The sequence below is a fragment of the Bos mutus genome, chromosome 10, assembly GCF_027580195.1.
Source record: "Bos mutus isolate GX-2022 chromosome 10, NWIPB_WYAK_1.1, whole genome shotgun sequence".
Lineage (NCBI taxonomy): Eukaryota > Metazoa > Chordata > Mammalia > Artiodactyla > Bovidae > Bos > Bos mutus.
The window spans coordinates 83,349,399-83,375,079 of NC_091626.1; the positions used below are offsets into that span (position 1 = coordinate 83,349,399).

The 25,681-nt window shown below is 40.9% G+C and overlaps 1 protein-coding gene across 5 annotated transcripts in view; it reads left to right on the forward strand.

The window, feature by feature from the left end:
• Positions 1-25,681, forward strand: part of RPS6KA5 (ribosomal protein S6 kinase A5) — a 200,529-nt gene that overhangs the window by 114,062 nt on the left and 60,786 nt on the right. For 4 of the 5 annotated variants that reach the window (XM_070378344.1, XM_070378342.1, XM_070378343.1 and 1 more), the window contains one exon: positions 2,132-2,239. The exons of the other annotated variant lie outside the window; for it this stretch is intronic. In XM_070378344.1, the coding sequence (XP_070234445.1) occupies positions 2,132-2,239 (108 nt within the window). The remainder of the gene's footprint in view (positions 1-2,131; positions 2,240-25,681) is intronic. 5 annotated transcript variants of the gene reach the window in all.

Below are 25,681 nucleotides of genomic sequence, written 5' to 3' on the forward strand. Positions count from 1 at the left end.
TTTGACTAAAAACTTTTTAATGAGGACACATTATTGTAGAAGCAAACAGTCATTATGTGGATTAGGCTTGTATGTTGCCTAAGAAATAGAAAGTACTAGAATATTTTTTATCATAATTGTGTGAGACCACAAGGAGCATGACCTGAATCACTACATTTGGATAATATGAGTACGTCATAAAATCACTATTTTTCTTTGTTATATGTTCATGTTCTAAACTAGATTACAGATAAAAAGAGATGAAAGAGATGAGTATACAGCACAAAAAAGAATGGAGAGAAATGAGGGGAAAAGATGAAACTTTTAAAGGGCAGGGAGATTGGGATTGCAACATGGAAGCAATGGATAGGAGAGGCTGTGAGGAAAGATTAGAAGATACCGGAAGGAAAGGATGAAGAGATGGGTGAGTCTGGGCCAGACAGAAGCATAACCGGGCAGGGAGGTGGGGACAGGGTCGGAACAGGAGGCCTAAGGGGAATGAAGGAAAGGGAGATGAACAGGAAGGGAAGTGAAAGTGGCTCTGGGGTGCAGGGCTGCAGGGCCATAAAGCAAGGGGAGCCTCAGGTGGGTGCTTAAGTGCTTAACTGAAGTGTGGGGAGAGGCATCCGTGTTCCTTCTGATAGAATCCATGGTGTGGAGGTAAGCTTTATGCCTTTAGTTATTTTTGTGGGATATATACACACACACACATGTTATTGTATGTATGTATGTGTGTGTGTGTGTATATATATATATATATATATATAATACATGCATCAGATTGGACCTAGTAATAGGCTGAAAAGCTTTGTTTTATGCTTAGAGGAATCAGATGTAATTTTTATAACATAAAAATGATGGTGAAATCACCATAAATATAAGTGTAAATACAAAATGCAAAGCTCCAACAAATAAGCTAGTAAATTCAGCTTCTAATTTGTATGAAAACTGTTAATTCTGTTTATTAAAGGGAAAATCCATCAACTTTCATTATTATTAAAACAGGGTAATCAGAAACAGAGAGGTAGAGAATATGATGATACCAGATATAAATGTAATTGATATGGAAAGTGTATACAGATTAGATCTTCGTTCAGTTTCTCTTAATCTTACCTTGTAAAAAGAGAAATACAAAGAAATATAGCACAAAGCCAGAAATGTTAATTTTGGTATGTCTACTAACACTGATTTTTCAGGAGAGACAAAAACGGGGAGTTTACTTGGAACTGATGTGGTAAAGCAGGTAGTAAATGACTTATTCCTAAAATCTTTTCCGAAGAGGTTGTTTGGGGGAAAAAAAAAAAAAAGTCATACTGGTTGTTAGGTGCTTGTGGGCTTCAAGTCAGATATCTCTTCAGCAGACAGTGCATTCACAATAAACAGTCATGTTTTACAATATGGGGGGGAAAGGGTTCTTGAAAGAAAATGCCTAGTGTTTTTCCTTGTATAATCTTTTGATTTTAAGAAAGTATCAAGAATCTTCTTTTTCATATACTTGGTGTTGATGAAAGCACAAAGTATTAGGTTTGCTAATGCTCAGTATAAAGAGTTTAAAAACATTTAATCCAGGCTGACGTAATATGAAACGGGGAGTTCTTGTCTGTCAGGTACTGCTTGTATAACTTGGGTAGATTTATTTATGTCATATAATTAAGATGTTTTACAATAAAACTTATATACAAAACAAAATAGAGGGATAGTTGGAAAAGTACAGTGTAATTATGGTGCTCTATGGGAAGAAAAAAAAGGCCAGTGCAGGAACTGGTTAACCAGGAAGGCCTTCTGAAGCCGTTAAGAAACGATAGACATGAATTGGCTAAGAAAGCCCCTGAAGATCCTCTGGAGGGAGGATGAAATCCATCACGAAGAGTAACCCAGGAAGGAGCAGTCGTCAAAGTAGACCCCAGAGAAGCTAGTCCGACAGAAGTGTTCCCTCATTATGGGGAATGTGGTTCCAGAGGCCCAAGGAGCCCAGCAGATAAGCAAGGAGCTAGAGGAACTTAGATCTGCTCTGCCTATGACAAAAGTCATCACAGCACCCTGAGCAGGAGAATGCCTTTTTTGGTTTGTTTTCAAGGTTCATAATAAAGACTTTCCTAGTTTATTTTTTGAAAATTGTTATTTTAAAATGCATCTTTGTTTGTTTTTACAGTTGGGGATTATATACCGTGACATTAAGCTTGAGAATATTCTGCTTGATTCTAATGGCCACGTGATGCTGACAGATTTTGGTCTGAGTAAGGAGTTTGTGGCTGACGAAGTGAGTATTCTATTTTAATTTGAAGTTAGTAAAGCAGAATGTAAACAATGATGAAAATTGACTGTAGAAGGAGCATTTAATGGGATAGTACTAAACAAATTATGGACTTTTGTACAAGTTTGCCCAGAGGAACATTTTGATATGAATGACTGTAAGGTATTTAGTTTGAAATTAACATGGAAGCATCCTGTTAGAAGTAACCCTTTCATGGATGTATCAGAATTACAAAACCAAATTACACATTTAACTTTCTCTGTAAAATATGACTAAAATTTTTAAATAACCCTTTGGGCCTTTTAGGAGAATCCTAGCTTAGATAATAGCCAATGAAAAATTACAAAACGGGGACTTCCTTGGTGGTTCAGTTGTTAAGACCCCTGCTTCCAGTGCAGGGGATGTGGTTTGATCCCTGTTGTGGGAACTGAGAGGCGCGTGCCCGCACTGTGGCCAAAACAGAGGATCACAGAACAAGCAGCGCGGCGCACACGTTACAGAACAGAGCGCGCGCGGCGCACACGTTACAGAACAAGCAGCGTGGCGCACATGCAGAGGAGGCCTGTCTTACGGCCCTTTAAGCTCATCTGACAAAAACAGCAAGGATCTACTTACTAGACCTAAGCTTTTAATAAACTTGCTGGGCTGTTTTGCCCATACAAATTAAAATGTAATAACTGATGGACAGATTTTAAATATGGAGGACTCTGCATTTTCACTATTGGTTAAAACTCATCACAGATTTATTTACTAACATTTAAAATTATACATTTTTAGTTGTAATTAAATACTATTTATGTAGCAATTATAAATTAAAAGTACGTTTTATACTACTAGTCTTTCAAGAGAGCTAAGTAAATTTGAATGCCAGTTCTTTTCTGTCCAAGAAACTCTGTTATAATATACGCAATTATAGTAAAATTTTTGTAGTAAAGGACTTTGTGTTGTGAAACACATTCTTGGATTCTCGATTAGGTGTATCCATTTCTGATTGTTTACTTTTTAGAATATTTCCAAAACAGTCTTAGGTGAATTAGATAAGTACTAAAAGTATGAAAACAAAGGATCCCAGTTTTTTTTTTAATCATACCTATCTCATTCAATCACTTATGAATAAATTTTTCTTGACCTCCTCTACTATGCTAGGTATTGGATAATACAGTGACAGATTAAGGGGAAATGGTCTCTACCTTCATGAACTTGAGGATATAACAATATATTCATTATCTTTGATAGGAAAATCATAGTTATAAAGCAGATGAGATGAACTTTTGGGGAATTTACTTCAAAGTTTGGTTTATCAAATTTTTCTTGTTTAAAATTTTAGAAGCAACTTAAAAAAAGTGACGGATGAAATATGTTCATGGTTGTTGCCTCCCTAAACCCTGCTGCTGCTGCTAAGTCGCTTCAGTCGTGTCCGACTCTGTGTGACCCCATAGACGGCAGCCCCCCAGGTTCCCCTACAAGTAAAAGAAAAGGAGTGAATTGGGTGTGCATGCAGAAGGGAGAGAGGATCACTGAAATGGAAACCTGACGGATCAGTGGTGCTTTCAGAGAAGGGTCTGACTCAGAAAGGGGAAATCTTGGGGAAACAAACAAACCAAGAACCTCAGTTAAGTCCTGTTAGGAGGCCAAAGGGGAGTTCTAAACAAAGACCAAGGGGAAGGAGGAGATGCGTCTGTTTTCTTAGCAAGAACTCAGCCAGTGAAAGGCTCATGATCCAGCCGGTGAAAAGCTATGGACACTGGTTCGCCGTAGCCCTCAAAACTGCCTTTTCCCTCAATTAACACGATCTGTTCTACACTCTCCCTGAGGATTTTCTTGTGGCTCACTAGAGATGTGGATCCCAAATTGCCATTCTTTGTTGATTCCCAATAAACCCTCTTTTGTAGAAGAAAAAAATGTGGGAGGAGGCGGGAGGAAAACAGCAACCAGATTCTGGGAAGTGGACAGCAGAAACACTAGTCATCATCAGTTGCCACCCCTGAAGCATCTGAGTCCTAAGCCAGCGACAAGGAGAAGCCCCAAAGCAGGCTGATCTGCACCTCTAGCCCCCAGAAAGGCTCAGGGATTAGTCCTCATCACAGGCGTGCAGGACACAAGAGGATCTATTGTAAGAAACAGATACCTCCCCTCCAAAACCCCGTGTCTGCACTACTGCACAGAAGGCCTTGCCCTCCTGATCCTCGTGGAGAGCTGTGAAGGCTAAACAGGCAGACTGTGGACTCGGGGACAAGGGCCACGGGGGAGGGCGAGGACACCGGCTACTCCAGGAGGCAGCTGGAGGACGGACCCTCACCGTGGGACTGCTGTGGCCTCTGCTGCCCCCGCACTCTGAGACAAGAGTGGGCAGGACCCCTCTCTTGGAACAGCAGTCTGCAGGTGCTGGCGCCTGGGGTTCTGCCCGTGAGGTGGTCCGCCCAGACCTCCCGAGTGACACCTGAGGCTTGACCACAGCCTCAGCCACAGAAGCATGTTCCAGACGGTGTCGCACTTTGTCTTTCTGTTTTGGTTTCGGTGTTTGTCTTAGTTTGCTCTGTCCTACCGTATATTCAGAAACATTCTGAGAAGGGCTCTGGTGACTTCAGTAGACCAGCAGAGGATCCTGGCATGTGAAGACAGAGGACCCCCCTCTCCCCGCACAGAGAGATCTGGTGATCACTCTTTCCTCTCTCTGTGGAACCGTTCATGTATTTACTCATTCACTCCATCTATTTGTGGAGAGCCTTCTATCTGCTAGTCTTCAGGCTCTGGTGATACAACGATGAAAGTGAATCCTGTGTTTCTGGACATGTGCTTCTGCGCTTCTGGTCATTTGGCAGATGGCAGAAACAGACTTGGCCCTTTTTGTTAGAAACCAAAGCAAAAATAAATAAAAATCAAGCATGATCAGAGTTACTGGGCTTTAATACAGATGAGTCAGAGCTGCTGAGTAACTGAATCAGCTGTGTCACTTTTCACAAGGGAGGCTATGTTTTTTGCTGGACGTGTCAACAGCTACTCCTCAAGGGAATGAAGGGAATTCTTACTGGATGTCAGTGTTTGAAGCTTTGGTTGTTTAGGTCCAAAAATGAAATAATGGGATTCAGTCTGAAGTGGAGAAGTAATTTATGGATTCTCTGGTTATTCACCAATTGCAGCCTAGCTGCATTTTGTGTAGTTATGTGTTATTGTCTTTTCCCCTCAGACGACCGGCTTACTCTTGCTCTTAGCTGAAGAGGACGATACCACTCTGCTAGGCTTTAGGTTTAATTCTCAGGGCTCAAGGAGGAAGCTTCTTTTTCTGAGTCCCCTAAACCTCAATCGAACGAGCCTATTAAAACTCGATGTAATGACCCTGTGTTCTCCTGATTCCACCTGCATCTGCTCAGCAGGTTTCCCTGTCTGGACCTTTTACACCTCGAGAACATTCCCATCCAGCGATTTCTGTTTCAGTTAGCTAGCATTCCTTTTTGGTTTCATGTGTCAGCCTGACATGTCAAAGTACCATCTTTCTTGGAATGAGCTGTTTTGTGTGTTCCTCTGCTACCTCCTTGGTTTTCAGCGTAAGCTTCACTTTGAAGGGTTTCCTCCTTGGTTGACAGTTTACAGAGAGGTTATGCATCTTTGTCTCTGACTGATCCCTCTCCTTTTCTCCCTTTTTCTTCTTCCACTTGGACGGTTCCCATCACCATTTAAGCCTAGTCTCTCCTGTCTTAAGTTTTTAAACGGGAGAGGACTGAGTGGTAAACGGCGAACAGTCCCAGAATCGCACATTCCCTTTCAGCTCTGGTCTTGTGTTTTCCTTTGTCAGTATTTGTACAAACGCCTGCCTGTCACTCACTCCCTAACCTACTCCAGTGTGACTCGCACCTCCCACCAGTTGACTGACCCTGTTCTTGCCTCGGCCGGTGCTGACCTGCACTCTGGGTATTGTCGAGTCCTCAGCTGACTTGACTGCCTGGTGGTGTGGAGCTGGACATCGCCTCTCAGCCTGGCCGCTGCAACTCTGCGCTCCCCGCCTTGCTTCCTCAGTATGCATGACCTCCCGCTGGTGTGTCTCCCCTAACTCTCTCCTAGATCGTGTAAGCTCAGCATTTCTAAAACTGAATCACCATTCCCCTACCCAAACCTACTTCTCTTTTGGTTTATCACAGTTTCATGTATTACAAATTCTGCTTTCACTGGACCTAGGAAATGTATTTTTCTGTTTAATTTTCAGGATTTTACTTTGTTTGACAAGTCTTTTTATTTCTTGATTTTATTTATTTTTGATTGGAAGATAATTGCTTTACAAAATTGTATTGGTTTCTGCCATACATCAACATGAGTCAGCCGTAGGAATTCTCATGTCCCTCCCTCTGGAACCTCCCTCCCACTCCCACCCAGGAAGTTACTTTTTCGACATGTTTGAAGTTTCTTTTCGTGGCGTGCTACTGACTTGTCTGTATAGTTGTTTTCTGTTCGTTGCTGGCTGCACCGTGTGGCGTGGGGGGTCTTAATTCCCCCACCAGGGATTGAATCCTCTGCAGTGGTAGCACCGAGTGTTAAACACTGGACTGCTGGGGAATCCTTCTGTGTTTATTAATTTAATATTCAACAAGTATTTGGTGAGTACTGCTGTGTGCCAGGCATTGTGCTGGACTCTGGAAGTACAGTAGTGAACATAACAAATTCCTGCCCTCGTGAGCCTAGATTTTAGAGGTATTCATCACTACGTCATATAATTATTTCTAGATTGCAGGTTGCTAACTAAATTGTATAGTGGATAAAATTGATTTATTTTAGAAGCCTTAACAATATTTCATATGATAATGAACAATTTACAAACTTGGTTCTTTTACTGATATGTTTTCTCAACACAGAATTTGATAAATCCCTTGAAAATCTGAAAAGAAAAAAAAGATATTTCTAAATATCTGCATGTTAATATATGCTTATCATAGGATTTTTTTAAGGATGCAGTTCAGCAAACATTTTTCCAGTTCTTACTATGAGTCAGCCTGCTAGGTAGTGAATACATGGTTTTTAACATTGAAGACTTTAAAGGCATTTTTCTAAAAAGGGCATCTGTTCTTACCTGTTTATAACAAAATAATGTCAAGGCAATATATTCATGTGTATTAATTACACTATACTTAAATATGGTATATGCATTCTATGTTTTCATAATTTAATATTGAGCATTTGAAAGATTCACAACAGATTATTAACATGAATCCTCAGGTAGATAAATAAAACCGGAAGAAAAATGACATCCTGACATTTAAAACAGAAGTATCTAAGTTAATTATAACTCACTACCATGGTAGCTGGACATGGAACAACAGACTGGTTCCAAATAGGAAAAGGCTGTATACTGTCACCCTGCTTATTTAACTTATATGCAGAGTACATCATGAGAAACACTGGGCTGGAAGAAGCACAAGCTGGAATCAAGATTTCCGGGAGAAATATCAATAACCTCAGATATACAGATCACTCCACCCTTAGAGCAGAAAGTGAAGAGGAACTAAAAAGCCTCTTGATGAAAGTGAAAGAGGAGAGTGAAAAAGTTGGCTTAAAGCTCAACATTCAGAAAACTAAGATCATGGCATCTGGTCCCACCACTTCATGGGAAATAGATGGGGAAACAGTGGAAACAGTGTCAGACTTTATTTTTTGGGGCTCCAAAATCACTGCAGATGGTGACTGCAGCCATTAAATTAAAAGAGTATTTACTCAGCCATTAAAAAGAATACATTTGAATCAGTTCTAATGAGGTGGATGAAACTGGAGCCTATTATACAGAGTGAAGTAAGCCAGAAGGAAAAACATAAATACAGTATACTAACGCATATATATGGAATTTAGAAAGATGGTAACAATAACCCGGTGTACGAGACAGCAAAAGAGACACTGATGTATAGAACAGTCTTATGGACTCTGTGGGAGAGGGAGAGGGTGGGAAGATTTGGGAGAATGACATTGAAACATGTAAAATATCATGTAAGAAACGAGTTGCCAGTCCAGGTTCGATGCACGATACTGGATGCTTGGGACTAGTGCACTGGGACGACCCAGAGGGATGGTATGGGGAGGGAGGAAGGAGGAGGGTTCAGGATGGGGAACACATGTATACCTGTGGCGGATTCATTTTGATATTTGGCAAAACTAATACAATTATGTAAAGATTAAAAATAAAATTAAAAAAAAAAGAAAAAAAAGAAAAGACGCTTACTCCTTGGAAGGAAAGTTATGACCAACCTAGACAGCATATTCAAAAGCAGAGACATGACTTTGCCAACAAAGGTTCATCTAGTCAAGGCTATGGTTTTTCCTGTGGTCATGTATGGATGTGAGAGTTGGACTGTGAAGAAAGCTGAGTGCCGAAGAATTGATGCTTTTGAACTGTGGTGTTGGAGAAGGCTCTTGAGAGTCCCTTGGACTGCAAGGAGATCCAACCAGTCCATTCTGAAGGAGATCAGCCCTGGGATTTCTTTGGAAAGAATGATGCTAAAGCTGAAACTTCAGTACTTTGGCCACCTCATGCGAAGAGTTGACTCATTGGAAAAGACTCTGATGCTGGGAGGGATTGGGGGCAAGAGGAGAAGGGGACGAGAGAGGATGAGATGGCTGGATGGCATCACTGACTCGATGGACGTGAGTCTGAGTGAACTCTGGGAGTTGGTGATGGACAGGGAGGCCTGGCGTGCTGCGGTTCATGGGGTCACAAAGAGTCGGACACGACTGAGCAACTGAACTGAACTGAACCATGGTAGCTATTAAAAAGTTCTATAGATTTTTTTTTTTCCAGAAAATAGAAAAATGTAATCTTTGCCCAGTTCAGATAATGTTATTCATTAATTAATTCTTTGAACATAGAAGAGGCATTTTTAGTGTGGTGGAAAGAGTGCATATTGCAGTCCAAGGATCTTTCTCGGGCTCTGCTTCCCGGCTCTGTCATGTCGGGTCAGTCAGTAGCCCCCCTCAGTCTTCATTTCTTCGTCTATAAAATAGTATTTGTCATATGTAATGTATATGGTTTTCATCTGGACACAGTGAGGTAATGCTCATGGAAATACTTTCCAAAGTGTAAACCACGATATAAATACCAGTTTCCACTTAAAGAGGCACGTACGTATTTAGATTTCCGATTACTGTGAGCAAAATCAAAACATACGAATGAGAATTGTACATTATTCTCCCTCAATATCCTTATTTGTAGCAAAGTTTTAAATGACCTCTTTCTCTGATAAGCACCTAGTTAATTATGTCACTTTCGGAATTCTGCTGTTACACCGTGCGGATCCCAGGATGCCTGGATGAGGTTCAGGGTTCATCAGGAGCCGCTCTGCGTGAGGGGCAGACGGGCAGCTCCCCAGGCGGAATTTAGTGTCCCCTCCCGACGGGCCTGCAGTGGCGTCCAGCCATGATTCCTTCCCTCTGTGTGTGCTCCCAAGGAGCCTGTTAAGTCTCTGTCAGTGAGTCCTGTAGTCATTTGCCAACCTCTGTGACTCTTGGATAATTTTAGTTATTTTAAGGTATATATTGAGATGGATGTGCTGGGAAAATAGGAGACCTATAAACCAGAGTGTTCTTGTGGCCCCAGTGTTTCCTCTGGTCAAACAATAGTACACAGTATTCAGGTACGAAAATGCAAGCTTTAGCTCTGTGAAGGTTTTTTACAGGTTTGTAAAGCGAACCTTTGTAAAGGTTTTTTTCCATCAGATGTCAGAGCAGGTACCCTGCCCTCAGATGGGAGAAGGGGGAGGGAGACACAGATGGCTTTTTCCTCAGGTGTCTGCCTCACAGGTCCCTTAATAACTTTTTTTACGGTGGAAATTTATTGGCTCAGGTAAGATTTATTCACAGTACTATTTCTTATCTTAAGGCAGGTTCAGTGCACAGCTTGAGTAGACAGGTTTTGTGTAAAATTACATCACAGGGCTAGTGGGGACAACTTTTGAGTTGAGATTCTTTTCAGAGAAACTTCTATTGTATATTCTGTTTGTTCAAACTGTGTTGAAACATGCTTCCCTGGTGACTCAAATGGTACACTGCCTGCAGTGCAGGAGACCTGGGTCCCATCCCTACTCTTCATTTACTTGAAAACTATTTAGTCAAATTATTATCCTATATTAGTATAGGATATATTAATCTATAGATATAAATATATATATATATATTTATATATATATATAAAAATAAGTTACTTTCATCTATTTTCTAAATGTCAGGGACTTTCAAACCCCTGAGGGGAATTTAGCAAAAAGACACCCTGGAATATTAACATTGCATAAATGTGATTAATAAATATTTGTATTTTTCAAATTTCATTAAAAATTTTTATACTATATAATATTTAAAATGTAATAAAAATACAGAAGATGATACAGCAGAATCTGTGCACCAACTATTCACATATGCAGTTATGGACATTTTTAATATATATATATTTTTTCCCACTCACTCAGCAAGTATTGATTGAAGATCTTCTGAGATCCAGGCACTGTTCTATCTAGGTGTTGGAATCCAGCAAATTAGCAAAATAGGCAAAAACTTCTCCCTTAGGGAGGCAGATGACAACAAGTAGACAAGTAGAATATGTATGGATGTGTTAAATAGTGGTAAGTTACCGGAGGACAAGTGCAGCAGGAGAAGCAGGAAGGAGCAGGGTGAGCGGAGCCTGGCCTTTTAAATCAGGTGAAGCAGGAGAGGCCTCGCCGAGAAGGCGGCAGTGGAGCCAGAGGGGAAGGAAGTGGGAACGCGAGCTGTGTCAATATCCAGGAAAGAGGCCTCCAGGTAATGCGGTCAGCCAGTGGTAAGACCCTCAGGTGGGTATATGCCTGGGTTGTTTGTGAACAGGAGGAGGTGTGTGTGGGTGTGTCGAGTGAGTGAGGAAAGAGTCGTGGGAAAGGAGGACATGGGACGGTCATCTGGAGGAAGGGCTGTGGCTGTGCAGGTCTTGCCTGGCACGGGGGCCTGTTGTAAGGACTGTGGCTCCTCCCAGTGAAGCACGTGTCACTGGGAGCTTTGAGTGGAAGATGACATGGCCTGAGTTCTCTAAGAAAGGTAATTCTCTTTGCCAAGCATGATAATCCTGTGGTGGGACAAGTCCCTAGAAACATGGAGATCAGTTAGGAAGCTGTTGCATTAACCCCAGCAAGAGATGGCTTTGATTTAGACCATAGGGTAGCAGAGTAGGTTGTATGATGTAGTCAGATTTTACAGTCTAGTTTGATATTAGTGCTGAGATTCCTTGATGGCCTGGAAGTAGAGTATGTGAGAGCAGGAAGAATCTAAGGTCGTGCCAGGGTTTTTGGCCAGAATCACTGGAAGGGTGAAGTTGCCATCAGCTGATACACTGATGAAGACTTCCCTGGTAGCTCAGCTGGTGAAGAATCCGCCTGCAATGTAGGAGACCCCAGTTCGATTCCTGGGTCAGGAAGATCTGCTGGAAAAGAGATAGGCTATCCACTCCAGTATTCTGGCCTGGAGAATCCCATGGACTGTGTAGTCCATGGGGTCACAAAGAGTTGGACATGACTGAGTGACTTTCACTGCCGGGGTCCAGCCCCGGTGGATCCAGGGAATTCGAAGCGGGGACGGCGTCGGCGAGGATCAGGAAACAACTGCTTAATTAAACGTTAATTAAGGATATAAAGAGTAATAGAATAAGGATAGCTCAGTGAGGAAATTCAGTGGAGAAAAGAGGCTGAATAATTCAGCCAGAAGGTGAGAGAAAGAACGACATGGGGAGACCAAGTTTCGGTGAACAAGGCCCGCACTTTATTTTCCAAAGTAGTTTTTATACCTTAAGTTATGCATAGAGGATAATGGGGGAAGGGGTAGAGTCATGCAGTAAGCCAGGCTTTCTTCCTGCAAACTTATCATATGCAAAAGTTTAGGTGATTTGCATCATCTTCTGGCCCGGAGGCCTTTTCCTCTAAAGGTGATTATTCTAAAGTCAGGAGCCAGCCTCCAAAAAGTATTAAAGTTGCATTTCTACAGAGCAAAGGTGTGGTGGGCTATAACAAGAAAAAGAATTAACTCAAGGGTCCCAGGTTACAAACATTAAAGCTACTATTTACACCAATTATATTAATCAATACACTGCCAGGGACACAGCAGGTAAGGATATGGAGACTTAGCAGCAAACATTGGCCCAACAAGTGAGAATCCCTTCACCAATACAATTTCTAATCAATCTTTTAACTGCTCAAAGGAATTTGTATTTAGACAGTTTAGAACATCTCATGCCTCTCACAGTTTGGAGGCTCTGAGCAATCACATGTGGCCGGAAAAACCTATTCAGGCAGGCTGGAGGATTTCCAAAGGAGTTTGTAGGTTGAAACACTGTCACACCCAGGAATTATTAACTGGAGCTGTAAGCTAACTCTTTTTTCAGAGAGAGGTAGTGGGGGACAGGTGAAAGCACAAAGCAGAAAGTAGGCAGACTCTGGTTTTGGGGGTAGATTGCTCGAGAATTTCCAGGGAGACTCCTGAGGCTTGATCCCGCCTTTGCATATGTCAAGCCTCCTTCCTCATGACCTTTGCCAGGGGCGGAGCTCGCTCCCCGCATTTCACTTTCAATATGCTGATGGAGAGGTGTTGGGTGGGTAGAGTGCAGTTGAACCAGCTGAGTCTGAGATGTCTGTTAGACCTACAGAGATGTTTAATAGACAGTAGGGCATATGATGGAGAAGGAAATGGCAACCCAGTCCAGTATTCTTGCCTGGAGAATCTCATGGACAGAGGAGCCTGGTGGGCTACAGTCCATGGGGTCACAAGAGTCAGACACGACTTAGCAACTAAACCACCACCACCACCACCAGGGCATATGAATCTGGAATTTGGGAGAGAAGTCTCATCTAAAGACATGAATTTGGGATTTGGCAGTATATAAGTAGTATTTAGAATCATGAAAAGAATGAGAATGCCTATAGTGTCAGTATAAATAGAAAAGAAAACAACAAAGGTTTAAACTCTGAGCTGTTGCATCGTTAAGAGAGTCGTAAGCGCAAGAGGAATGAGCAAAGAAGACGGAGAAAAAGGGACGAGGAGTTTGGGAAGAAAACAGGCATGTGCATTGTCTCAGAAGCTAAGTGAAAAAGTGTTTCAGGGATGAAAATGACCAGCCAGATCAAATCCTGTTGTTAGATCAAGTGAGACAGAACTGAAAATGGAACACTGGCTCAGTTTAAACCCAAGGTGGGAGAGGCTGGGAGTAGACATATTGTCAGCCACAAATGTGGGAAAAAGAGTTTGTTAAAAACCACACTTAGCAGAACAGGTACAGGCAAAGAGTGGCTGGTGACTGAATTGAAGCTGGTTTAGCGCCCTCACTTTGTATAATGTGTTACACCTATAAACAGTATGTACTCGCAGCTTGTGTTTCTAAAGTATACATAAAAGGCGTGTCGCATTGTGAATTGTTTTTACTTGACTTGTTTTTAAAATTTATACAAGTTGATAAATAAGAATCTGTTTCATATATTTTAGCTGCTGTGTAATGTTCTTTTATATGAATTATCTAGTTATTTATCCGTTCTGCCTCTGAGACAAGTTTAGGTTTCTGTGTGTTCTCTAACACAGTGTTGCAGTGATTTTCTAATGTTACTGGTTTGTTGGAGTCCTTTAACTATTCTAACTACTCATCCTCGATAATTATGTATTTTGTGAATTTCTTTCAAAGTTTTTACTTGTCTTCAACTGTGGTTAATGATGTTTTTGCCATTATCAGATTTGACATTTTAATATAATCAAATTTACCCATCTCTTAAGATTTACATGTTTTGAATCTTTAAAAAGGTTTTAAATTGTGGCAAAATACACATAACATAAAAATTACCATCTTACAGAAAGAGAAATATAAATATCATATACTGACATATATGGAATCTTGGAGACGGCAATGGCACCCCACTCCAGTACTCTTGCTTGGAAAATCCCATGGACGGAGGAGCCTGGTAGGCTGCAGTCCATGGGGTCGCGAAGAGTCGGACACGACTGAGCGACTTCCCTTTCATTTTTCACTTTCATGCACTGGAGAAGGAAATGGCAACCCACTCCAGTGTTCTTGCCTGGAGAATCCCAGGGATTGGGGAGCCTGGTGAGCTGGCGTCTATGGGGTCGCACAGAGTCGGACACGACTAAAGCCACTTAGTAGTAGTAGTAGTAGTATATGGAATCTAAAAAGATGGCACTGATGAATTTATTTTCAGGGCAGCAGTGGAGAAACAGACATAGAGAACAGACCTACGGACATGGGAGGAGGGAGTAACGTGGAAATGTACGGGCCCGTGTGTGAAACAGATGGAATGGGAACCTGCTGTACGACTCCGGGAGCTCAGGCTGCAGTCTGGGGCAGGAGAAGATGGGAGGGGGTCCGGGAGGGAGGGGACATGGGTGTGCCTGTGGCTGATTCTTGTTGAGGTCTGACAGAACACCACAGAATCCTGTAAAGCAATTATCCTCCAATTTAAAAATTTTAAAAATATTGCCATCTTAACCACTTGTAAGTGTACAGGTCAGTGTGTTGACTGTTCACATTTTATGCAACAGATCCCTAGAACTTTTTCAGCTTGCAGAACTGAATTCTGTACCCATTGAACAACTCCCTGTTTTCCCCTCCTCCTAATCTCCAACAGCCACCACCATTCGTCTTTCTCTCTCTCTGAGTTTGACTATTTTAGATGCCTGATAAAAGTGGGATCATTCAGTATTTCTCTTTTGTGACTAGCTGACTTCAGTTAGGGTAATGTCCTCAGTGTTCATCCATGTTGTGGCGTGTGACAGAATTTCCTTCCTTGTTAAGACTGAATAATATGTCATTCTATGTATGTACCATGTTTTGCTTATCCATTCATCCTCTGATGGACACGAGTCACTTCCACTCACTGGCTGTTGTGGGGAACTCTGCAGTGCACGTGGTGTGCAGGTGTCTCACTGACATCGTGCTCTCAGTTCCTCTGCATGTGTGCCCAGACGTGGAGCGCTGGCTCTTGTAACGGTTCTATTTTCAGTCTTTTGAGGACCCTGCATACTGTTTTCCATTGCAGCTGCACCATTTTGCATTCCTATCCGCAGCGCACAAGGGTCCAGCTTCTCCACGTTCTCACCTGTACTTGTTATTTCTGCATTTTGATCCTGGCACTCCTCATGAATATGAAGAGATATCTCATTGTAGATTTAATGTATTTCTATAATAGTGGCATCTTTACATATGCTCTTAGCCGTTTGTATATCATCATTGAATGAATGTCTGTTGAAGTCCTTTGCCTACTTTTTAATCAGATTTATTTACTTTTTTGTTGTTGAGTTGTCAGAGTTATTTATATATTCTGGATATTAACACCCTATCAGATACATGATTTGCAGATTTTTTCTCCTATTCCGTAGGTTGTCGTTTTTACTTTGCTTGTTTCCTTTGATGCAAGGAGGTTTCCTATTTTAATGTCAGCCCAATTTGTCTGTTTTTGCCTTTGCTGCTTGTGCTTTTGATGTCAGATCCAGGAAATCACTGCCACACCCAACGTCATGAGGCCTTGCCTCTGTTTTCTTCTAGGAGCTTTATAATTTTAGGTTTTACATTTTGATCTTAAATTCATTTTGAGTTAGTTTTTGTATCTAGATTGAGGGAGGACCCAACTTCCTTTTTCTGTGTTTATGAACACCCAGCTTGCCCAGCATCATTTGTTGAAGAGACTGTCCTTTTCCCATAGGCATCCTTGCAAAGATCATTTGACCATGTGCCTAGAGATTTATTTCTGAGCTCTCTCTTCTGTTCCATTGGTCTGTATGTTTGTCTTTATTTAAGTCAAAAATGCTTTGATTGCTGTAGTTTTGTAATGTGTTTTGAAATCAAGAAGTATGAGACCTCCAAGTTTGTTCCTTCTTTTTCAAGATTGTTTTGGCTTTTAAGGGTCCTCTGAGATTACATATGAATTTTAAGATTTTTTAAATATTAATATTTCTGCAAAAATGTTATTGGGATATTGATGGGAATTATGTTGACTCTATAGATCTGGGTACTGTGGATATTTTAACAACATTGTCTTCCAGTCTGCCAGGATGAAGTATCTTTCCATTTATTTGTGTCTTTTTACATTTCTTTCATAATGTTTTGTAATTTTAATGGTCCAAGTCTTTTGACCCCTTGGTCAAGTTAATTTCTAAGTATTTTATTATTTTAGATGCTCATTAAAATGAGATCCCCTCCAGTTGCCTTTTGGAAAACTTCATTGTTAGTACATAGAAACATAACTGATTTCTGTGTGTTGATCTTTGTACACTGTAATATTGCTGGCTTCTCTTATTCTAATGGGATTTTTGTGTGTGCACTCTTTAGGGTTTTTTCCATATAAGATCATATTATCCGGAAGCAGATACAGTTCTACTTCTTCCTTTCCGATTTAGATGTCTTTTATTTCTTTTTCTTGCCTGACTGCTCTGGGTCAGACTTTTGGTGCTGTGTTGACTAGAAGTGCTGAGAGGAAGCAGCCTTGCCTTGTTTCCGATCTGAGAGGAAAGCCTTCGGGTTTTCACGGTTAAGTGTGATATTTGCTGTGGGCTCTTAATGTGGCTTTGTTATGTTGAAGTGGTTTCGTTCTATTCCTAGCGTGTTGTTAGTGGGTTTTTTTTTTTTTTAATCATGAAAGGTTATTGAATTTTGTCAAATACTTTTTCTGTATCAGTTGAGATGATCGTGTGGTTTTTGTCCTTCCTTCTGTTAATGTGGTGTATTACATGGATTGATTTTTGAATCTTGAACCATTCTTGCATTCTAAGATCTTACTTGATAATGGTGTATAATCCTTTTTATGTGCTGCTGAATTCAGTTTGCTAGCACTTTGTTGAGTTTATATCAGTTTCCATCAGAAATATTGGACTATAATTTTCTTTTTTTTTTTTGGTAGTATCTTTCTCTGGCTTTGGTTTCAGGGTAATGCTTAACTCATAAAATTAGTTTGAAAGTGTTGTTTTCAGTTTTTTTAGGGAAAGTGTGAGGAGGAATGATCCCAGTACTCTTCTAGATGTTTTTTAAGAATTGCCCAATTAAGCCATCTTGTGGGTGGCTGTGCTTTTCTTTGTTGGGAGACTTTTGATTCAGTGTCCTTACTGATTATGGGTCTGTTCAAATTTTCTATTTCTTCATATTTCAGTACTGGTAGATTGTATGTTTCTATAAATTTATCCATTCTAAAATTATTCAACTTATTGATATATGATTTAGTTTCTCCTAAGGCCTTCTCTTTAATTTCTGACTTTAGCTGAATCTTCTCTCATTTTTTCTTAATCTGAGAGTTTGTCAGTTTGTTGATATTTTCAGAAAACTAACTCTAAAAAAGTTTTGTTAATTTTTTTGTTGTTCTTCTGTTTCATTTATTTCTGCTTTAGTCTTTGTTATTATTTTTTCCTTCTGCTAACTTGTGGTTCAGTTTGTTCTTTTCCTAGTTCCTTTGGGTTTAAAATTAGGCCGATGTTTTCTTTGAATCTTTCAAAATGAAACATATTCCTGTCTCAACGCACTAAGATATTATCTGTTTTCTTTTAGTTAGTTCAGTCGCTCAGTCGTGTCGGACTCTTCGCGACCCCATGAATCTCAGCACACCAGGCCTCCTGTCCATCACCAACTCCCGGAGTTCACGTAGACGCACATCCATCGAGTCAGTGATGCCATCCAGCCATCTCATCCTCTCTCGTCCCCTTCTCCTCCTGCCCCCAATCCCTCCCAGCATCAGAGTCTGCCAATGAGTCAACTCTTTGCATGAGGTGGCCAAAGTACTGGAGTTTCAGCTTTAGCATCATTCTTTCCAAAGAAATCCCAGGGCTGATCTCCTTCAGAATGGACTGGTTGGATCTCCTTGCAGTCCAAGGGACTCTCAAGAGTCTTCTCCAGCACCACAGTTCAAAAGCATCAATTCTTCGGCACTCAGCCTTCTTCACAGTCCAACTCTCACATCCATACATGACCACAGGAAAAACCATAGCCTTGACTAGACGGACCTTTGTTGGCAAAGTCATGTCTCTGCTTTTGAATACGCTGTCTAGGTTGGTCATAACTTTCCTTCCAAGGAGTAAGCGTCTTTTAATTTAATGGCTGCAGTCACCGTCTGCAGTGATTTTTGGAGCCCCCAAAAATAAAGTCTGACACTGTTTCCACTGTTTCCCCATCTATTTGCCATCAAGTGATGGGACTGGATGCCATGATCTTTGTTTTCTGAATGTTGAGCTTTAAGCCAACTTTTTCACTCTCCACTTTCACCTTCATCAAGAGGCTTTTTAGTTCCTCTTCACTTTCTGCCATAAGGGTGGTGTCATCTGCATATCTGAGGTTATTGATATTTCTCCCGGCAATCTTGATTCCAGTTTGTGTTTCTTCCAGTCCAGCGTTTCTCATGATGTATTCTGCATATAATTAAATAAGCAGGGTGACAATATACAGCCTTGACGAACTCCTTTTCCTGTTTGGAACCAGTCTGTTGTTCCATGTCCAGTTGTAACTGTTGCTTCCTGACCTGCATACAGATTTCTCAAGAGGCAGGTCAGGTGGTCTGGTATTCCCATCTCTTGAAGAATTTTCTACAGTTTATTGTGATCCACACAGTCAAAGGCTTTGGCATAGTCAATAAAGCAGAAATAGATGTTTTTCTGGAACTCTCTTGCTTTTTCCATGATCCAGCGGATATTGGCAATTTGATCTCTGGTTCCTCTGCCTTTTCTAAAACCAGCTCGAACATCAGGAAGTTCACGGTTCACGTATTGCTGAAGCGTGTCATGGAGAGTTTTGAGCATTACCTTACTAGCGTGTGAGATGAGTGCAATTGTGCGGTAGTTTGAGCATTCTTTGGCATTGCTTTTCTTTGGATTGGAATGAAAACTGACCTTTTCCAGTCCTGTGGCCACTGCTGAGTTTTCCAATTTGCTGGCATATTGAGTGCAGCCATTTCACAGCATCATCTTTCAGGATTTGAAATAGCTTACCTGGAATTCCATCACCTCCACTAGCTTTGTTCATAGTGATGCTTTCTAAGGCCCTCTTGACTTCACATTCCAGGATGTCTGGCTCTAGGTCAGTGGTCACACCATCATGATTATCTGGGTCATGAAGATCTTTTTTTACAGTTCTTCTGTGTATTCTTGCCACCTCTTTTTACATGTATTAGATTTTTTTTTTTTTTAATTAGTTTATTTGGAGGCTAATTCCTTTACAGTATTGTAGTGGTTTTTTCCATACATTGACATGAATCAGCCATGGGTGTACATGTGTTCCCCATCCTGAACCCCCTTCCCACCTCCCTCCCCATCCCATCCCTCAGGGTCATCCCAGTGCACCAGCCCTGAGCACCCTGTCTCATGCATCAAACCTGGACTGGCTATCTGTTTCACATATGATAATATACATGTTTCAACGCTACCCTCTCAAATCATCCCACCGTTGTCTTCTCCCACGGAGTCCAAAAGACTGTTCTTTACATTTGTGTCTATTTTGCTGTCTCTCATATAGGGTCATCATTACCATCTTTCTATATTCCATATATATGCGTTAGTATATCAGCCCTGGGATTTCTTTGGAAGGAATGATGCTAAAGCTGAAACTCCAGTACTCTGGCCACCTCATGCGAAGAGTTGACTCATTGGAAAAGACTCTGATACTGGGAGGGATTGGGGGCAAGAGGACAAGGGGACGACAGAGGATGAGATGGCTGGATGGCATCATTGACTCAATGGACGTGAGTCTGAGTGAACTCCGGGAGTTGGTGATGGACAGGAAGGCCTGGCATGCTACGATTCATGGGGTCGCAAAGAGTCGAACATGACTGAGCGACTGATCTAATCTGATACTGTATTGGTGTTTATCTTTCTGACTTATTTCACTGTGTATAATACCTTCCAGTTTCATCCACCTCATTAGAACTGATTCAAATGCATTATTTTTAATGGCTGAGTAATATTCCATTATGTATATGTACTACAACTTTCTTATCAATTTGTCTGATGTTGGACAACTAGGTTGCTTCCATGTCCTGGCTTTTGTAAACAGTGCTGCAATGAACACTGGCGTACACATTTCTCTTTCAATTCCGGTTTCCTTGGGGTGTATGCCCAGCAGTGGGATTGCTGGGTTGTATGGCAGTTCTATTTCTAGTTTTTTAAGGAATCTCCACACTGTTCTCCATAGCGGCTGTTCTAGTTTGCACTCCCACCAACAGTGTAAGAGGGTTCCCTTTTCTCCTTACCCTCTCCAGCATTTATTGTTTGTAGACTTTTTGATAGCAGCCATTCTGACCGGCGTGAGATGGTACCTCATTGTGGTTTTGATTTGCATTTCTCTGATAATCAGTGATGTTGAGCATCTTTTCATATGTTTCTTAGCCATCTGTATGTTTTCTTTGGAGAAATGTCTGTTTAGTTCTTTGGCCCATTTTTTTGATTGGGTCGTTTATTTTCCTGGAATTGAGCTGCAGGAGCTGCTTATATATTTTTGAGATTAATTTTTTGTCTGTTGCTTCATTTGCTATTATTTTCTCCCATTCTGAAGGCTGTCTTTTCACCTTGCTTATACTTTCCTTCGTTGTGCAAAAGCTTTTAAGTTTAATTAGGTCCCATTTGTTTATTTTTGCTTTTATTTCCATTACTCTGGGAGGTGGATCATAGAGTATCCTGCTGTGATGTATGTCAGAGAGTGTTTTGCCTATGTTCTCCTCTAGGAGTTTTATAGTTTCTGGCCTTACGTTTAGATCTTTAATCCATTTTGAGTTTACTTTTGTGTATGGTGTTAGAAAGTGGTCCAGTTTCATTCTTTTACAAGTGGTTGACCAGATTTCCCAGCACCACTTGTTAAAGAGATTGTCTTTTCTCCATTGTATATTCTTGCCTCCTTTGTCAAACATAAGGTGTCCATAGGTGTGTGGATTTATCACTGGGCTTTCTATTTTGTTCCATTGATCTGTATTTCTGTCTTTGTGCCAGTACCGTACTGTCTTGATCACTGTAGCTTTGTAGTATAGCCTGAAGTCAGGCAGGTAGGTTCCTCCAGCTCCATTCTTCTTTCTCAAGATTGCTTTGGCTATCTGAGGTTTTTTGTATTTCCATACAAATTGTGAAATTATTTGTTCTAGTTCTCTGAAAAATAGTGTTGGTAGCTTGATAGGGATTGCATTGAATCTATAGATTGCTTTGGGTAGTATACTCGTTTTCACTATATTGATTCTTCCGATCCATGAACATGGTATACTTCTCCGTCTATTTGTGTCCTCAGATTTCTTTCATCAGTGTTTTATAGTTTTCTATATATCAGATCAGATCAGTTGCTCAGTCGTGTCCGACTCTTTGCGACCCCATGAATCGCAGCACGCCAGGCCTCCCTGTCCATCACCAACTCCTGGAGTTCACTCAGACTCACGTCCATCGAGGCAGTGATGCCATCCAGCCATCTCATTTTCTGTCGTCCCCTTCTCCTCTTGCCCCCAATCCCTCCCAGCATCAGAGTGTTTGCCAATGAGTCAACCCTTCGCATCAGGTGGCCAAAGTACTGGAGTTTCAGCTTTAGCATCATTCCTTCCAAAGAAATCCCAGGGCTGATCTCCTTTAGAATGGACTGGTTGGATCTCCTTGCAGTCCAAGGGACTCTCAAGAGTCTTCTCCAGCACCACAGTTCAAAAGCATCAATTCTTCGGTGCTCAGCTTTCTTCACAGTCCAACTCTCACATCCATACACGACCACAGGAAAAACCATAGCCTTGACTAGACGGACCTTTGTTGGCAAAGTCATGTCTCTGCTTTTGAATATGCTGTCTAGGTTGGTCATAACTTTCCTTCCAAGGAGTAAGCGTCTTTTAATTTCATGGCTGCAGTCACCATCTGCAGTGATTTTTGGAGCCCCCAAAAATAAAGTCTGACACTGTTTCCACTGTTTCCCCATCTATCTGCCATGAAGTGATGGGACCAGATGCCATGATCTTCATTTTCTGAATGTTGAGCTTTAAGCCAACTTTTTCACTCTCCTCTTTCATTATCGTCAACAGGCTTTTTAGTTCCTCTTCACTTTCTGCCATAAGGGTTATATCATCTGCATATCTGAGGTTATTAATATTTCTCCCTGCAATCTTGATTCCAGCTTGTGTTTCTTCCAGTCCAGTGTTTCTCATGATGTACTCTGCAATAAGTTAAATAAGCAGGGTGAGAATATACAGCCTTGATGTACTCCTTTTCCTATTTGGAACCAGTCTGTTGTTCCATGTCCAGTTCTAACTGTTGCTTCCTGACCTGCATATAGGTTTCTCAAGAGGCAGGTCGGGTGTATATGTATTTATAATTATTATATTTTCTTTTTGGATTGATCCTTTGATCATTATGTAGTGTCCTTCTTTGTCTCTTTTCACAGCCTTTAGTTTCAAGTCTATTTTATCTGATATGAATATTGCTACTCCTGCTTTCTTCTGGTCCCGATTTCTGTGAAATATCTTTTTCCAGCCCTTTACTCTCAGTCTGTATGTGTCCCTTGTTTTGAGGTGGGTCTCTGGTAGACAACATATAGAGGGGTCTTGTTTTTGTATCCATTCAACCAGTCTTTATCTTTTGGTTGGGGCATTCAACCCATTTACGTTTAAGGTAATTATTGATAAGTATCCCATTGCCACTTACTTTGATGTTTTGGGTTTGAGTTTATAAACCTTTTCTGTGTTTCCTGCCTAGAGCAGATCCTTTAGCATTTGTTGAAGAGCTGGTTTGGTGGTGCTGAATTCTCTCAGCCTTTGCTTGTCTGTAAAGCTTTTGATTTCTCCTTTATATTTGAGTGAGATCCTTGCTGGGTACAGTAATCTGGGTTGTAGGTTTTTCTCTTTGATCACTTTAAGTATGTCCTGCCATTCCCTTCTGGCCTGAAGAGTTTCTATTAAGGATCAGCTGTTATCCTTATGGGAATCCCCTTGTGTGTTATTTGTTGTTTTTCCCTTGCTGCTTTTAATATTTGTACTTTGTGTTTGATCTTCGTTAATTTGATTGATATGTGTCTTGGGGTGTTTCGCCTTGGGTTTATCCTGTTTGGAACTCTTTGGGTTTCTTGGACTTGGGTAGCTATTTCCTTCCCCATTTTAGGGAAGTAAAACTTAATTTTGAAGAACAGCTTTAGATGTATCTCATAAGTTACAGTAGATAGCATTTTTACTTCATTGTGCTTTTTCCCTTGGGCCATGAATTATTTAGAAATGGGGTTCTTAAGTTTTCATGTGTATAGAATTTTTGAGTTTTCTTTTTGTAAATGATTTTTAGTTTTATTGCTTTCAGGTAGGACAAGAAGACATATATGGCTTTATTTCTGTGGCTTTTGAGATTTGCTATGTGACCTATTATTTGGTTAATTTCTGTAAATTTGCCTCAGATACCTGTAAAGACTATGTAGTCATTCTCTTAAGTGTTAGATGTCAGGTTTTATTTATTTTCATGAACATCATGCTTATCTTCCATAGCTTCACCAGTTATTTTCCTGCTTGATCAGTCAGCTATAAAAGAGATACGTTTGCAAATTTGTCCATTTCTTCTTAGAGCTCTCAGCATTTTCGTTTTATGTAATTTAAGTCACTTCAAAATTTTTTGAGTAGAGTATATTAGTCTTGGATTAGTGTTGTTTCCTAGTGAAATATGCCTTTTATTATTATGTGGTATGCACATGTGTGCTAAATCACTTCAATTGTGTCTGACTCTTTGTGACCCCATAGACTGTAGCCCACCAGGCTCCTCTGTCCATGGGATTCTCCAGTTAAGAATCCTGGAGTGGGCTGCCATTCCCTTCTGCAGGGGAGTTTCCTGACCCAGGGATGAAACCCGCATCTCTTTTGTCTCCTGCATTGATAGGCATGTTCTTTACCACTAGTGCCACCAGGGAAGCCCATTATTTTATAGTGACTATGCATAATTTTAATTATTTTTTTAGCCTTAAAGTTAATTTTGCTGCTATTGATAAGGATACTCCAGCTTTCTGTTGGTTAGTGTTGGTCTAATATATCTTTTTCCATCTCTTTACTTTCAATATTTCTTTGTCATTATGTTTCATATGTGTCTTTTGTAAATAATATATAACTGGATTTTGTTTTTGATCCAGAGAGTTTCTGTCTTTTAAGTGGTGACTTAAATCTGTAATTATAAGTGCTGATATAGTTTTATTTCTCTTTTCTTGCTGTGTATTTCTATCATAATTTCGCTTTACTTTTTTCCCTTCTTCCCTGTCTTCTATTTAAATGATTTAGATTTCCTCATTTCATTTTTCCAGTGGTCTAAGAGTTATATATATTTTATATCTATTCTTTGAAGGGCTGTTACCCAGAAATTTTTAACTTACACAAGAGTACCTTGGAGATATCCTGGGTTCATTGCAGACCACCACAACAAAGTCAGCCACAGGAGCGTTTTGGTTTCCTAGTGCACATAAAGGTTATGTCTACATTACACTGCAACCTGGCAAGGGTGCTATAAATACCATTATGTCTAAAAAAAGTACATATCTTTATTTAAAACTACTTTATTGTTAAAAACGCGAATTGCTACCTAAGCCTCCAGTGAATCGTAGTTTCATAGCTGGTAGAGGATCTTGCCTCAGTGTTGACGGCTGCTCACTGATCAGTGTGGTGGTTGCTGGAGTTGGGCTACTGTGAGTCTTAATAAGAGAGCAGTGAAGTTTGTTGCAGCAATTGACCCTTCATTTCACAAATGATTTCTCTGTAACATGCAATGCTGTTTAGTACCATTTTACACAGAATAAAACTACTTTCAAAACTGAAAACCTCTCAAATCCTGCAAGGAGATCCAGCCAGTCCATCCTAAAGGAGATTAGTCCTGGGTGTTCCTTGGAAGGACTGACGGTGAAGCTGAAACTCCAATACTTTGGTCACCTGATAGGAAGAACTGACTCATTGGAAAAGATCCAGATGCTGGGCAAGATTGAGGGCAGGAGGAGAAGGGGACGACAGAGGATAAGATGGTTGGATGGCATCACTGACTCAAGGGACATGGGTTTGGGTGGACTCCAGGAGTTGGTGATGGACAGGGAGGCCTGGCGTGCTACAGTTCAGATCAGATCAGTTGCTCAGTCGTGTCCGACTCTTTGCAACCCCATGAATCGCAGCATTCCAGGCCTCCCTGACCATCACCAACTCCCAGAGTTCACTCAGACTCATGTCCACTGAGTCAGTGATGCCATCCAGCCATCTCATCTTCTGTTGTCCCCTTCTCCTCTTGCCCCCAATCCCTCCCAGCATCAGAGTCTTTGCCAATGAGTCAACTTTTTGCATGAGGTGGCCAAAGTACTGGAGTTTCAGCTTTAGCATCATTCCTTCCAAAGAAATCCCAGGGCTGAACTCCTTTAGAATGGACTAGTTGGATCTCCTTGCAGTCCAAGGGACTCTCAAGAGTCTTCTCCAACACCACAGTTCAAAAGCATCAATTCTTCGGCGCTCAGCCTTCTTCACAGTCCAACTCTCACATCCA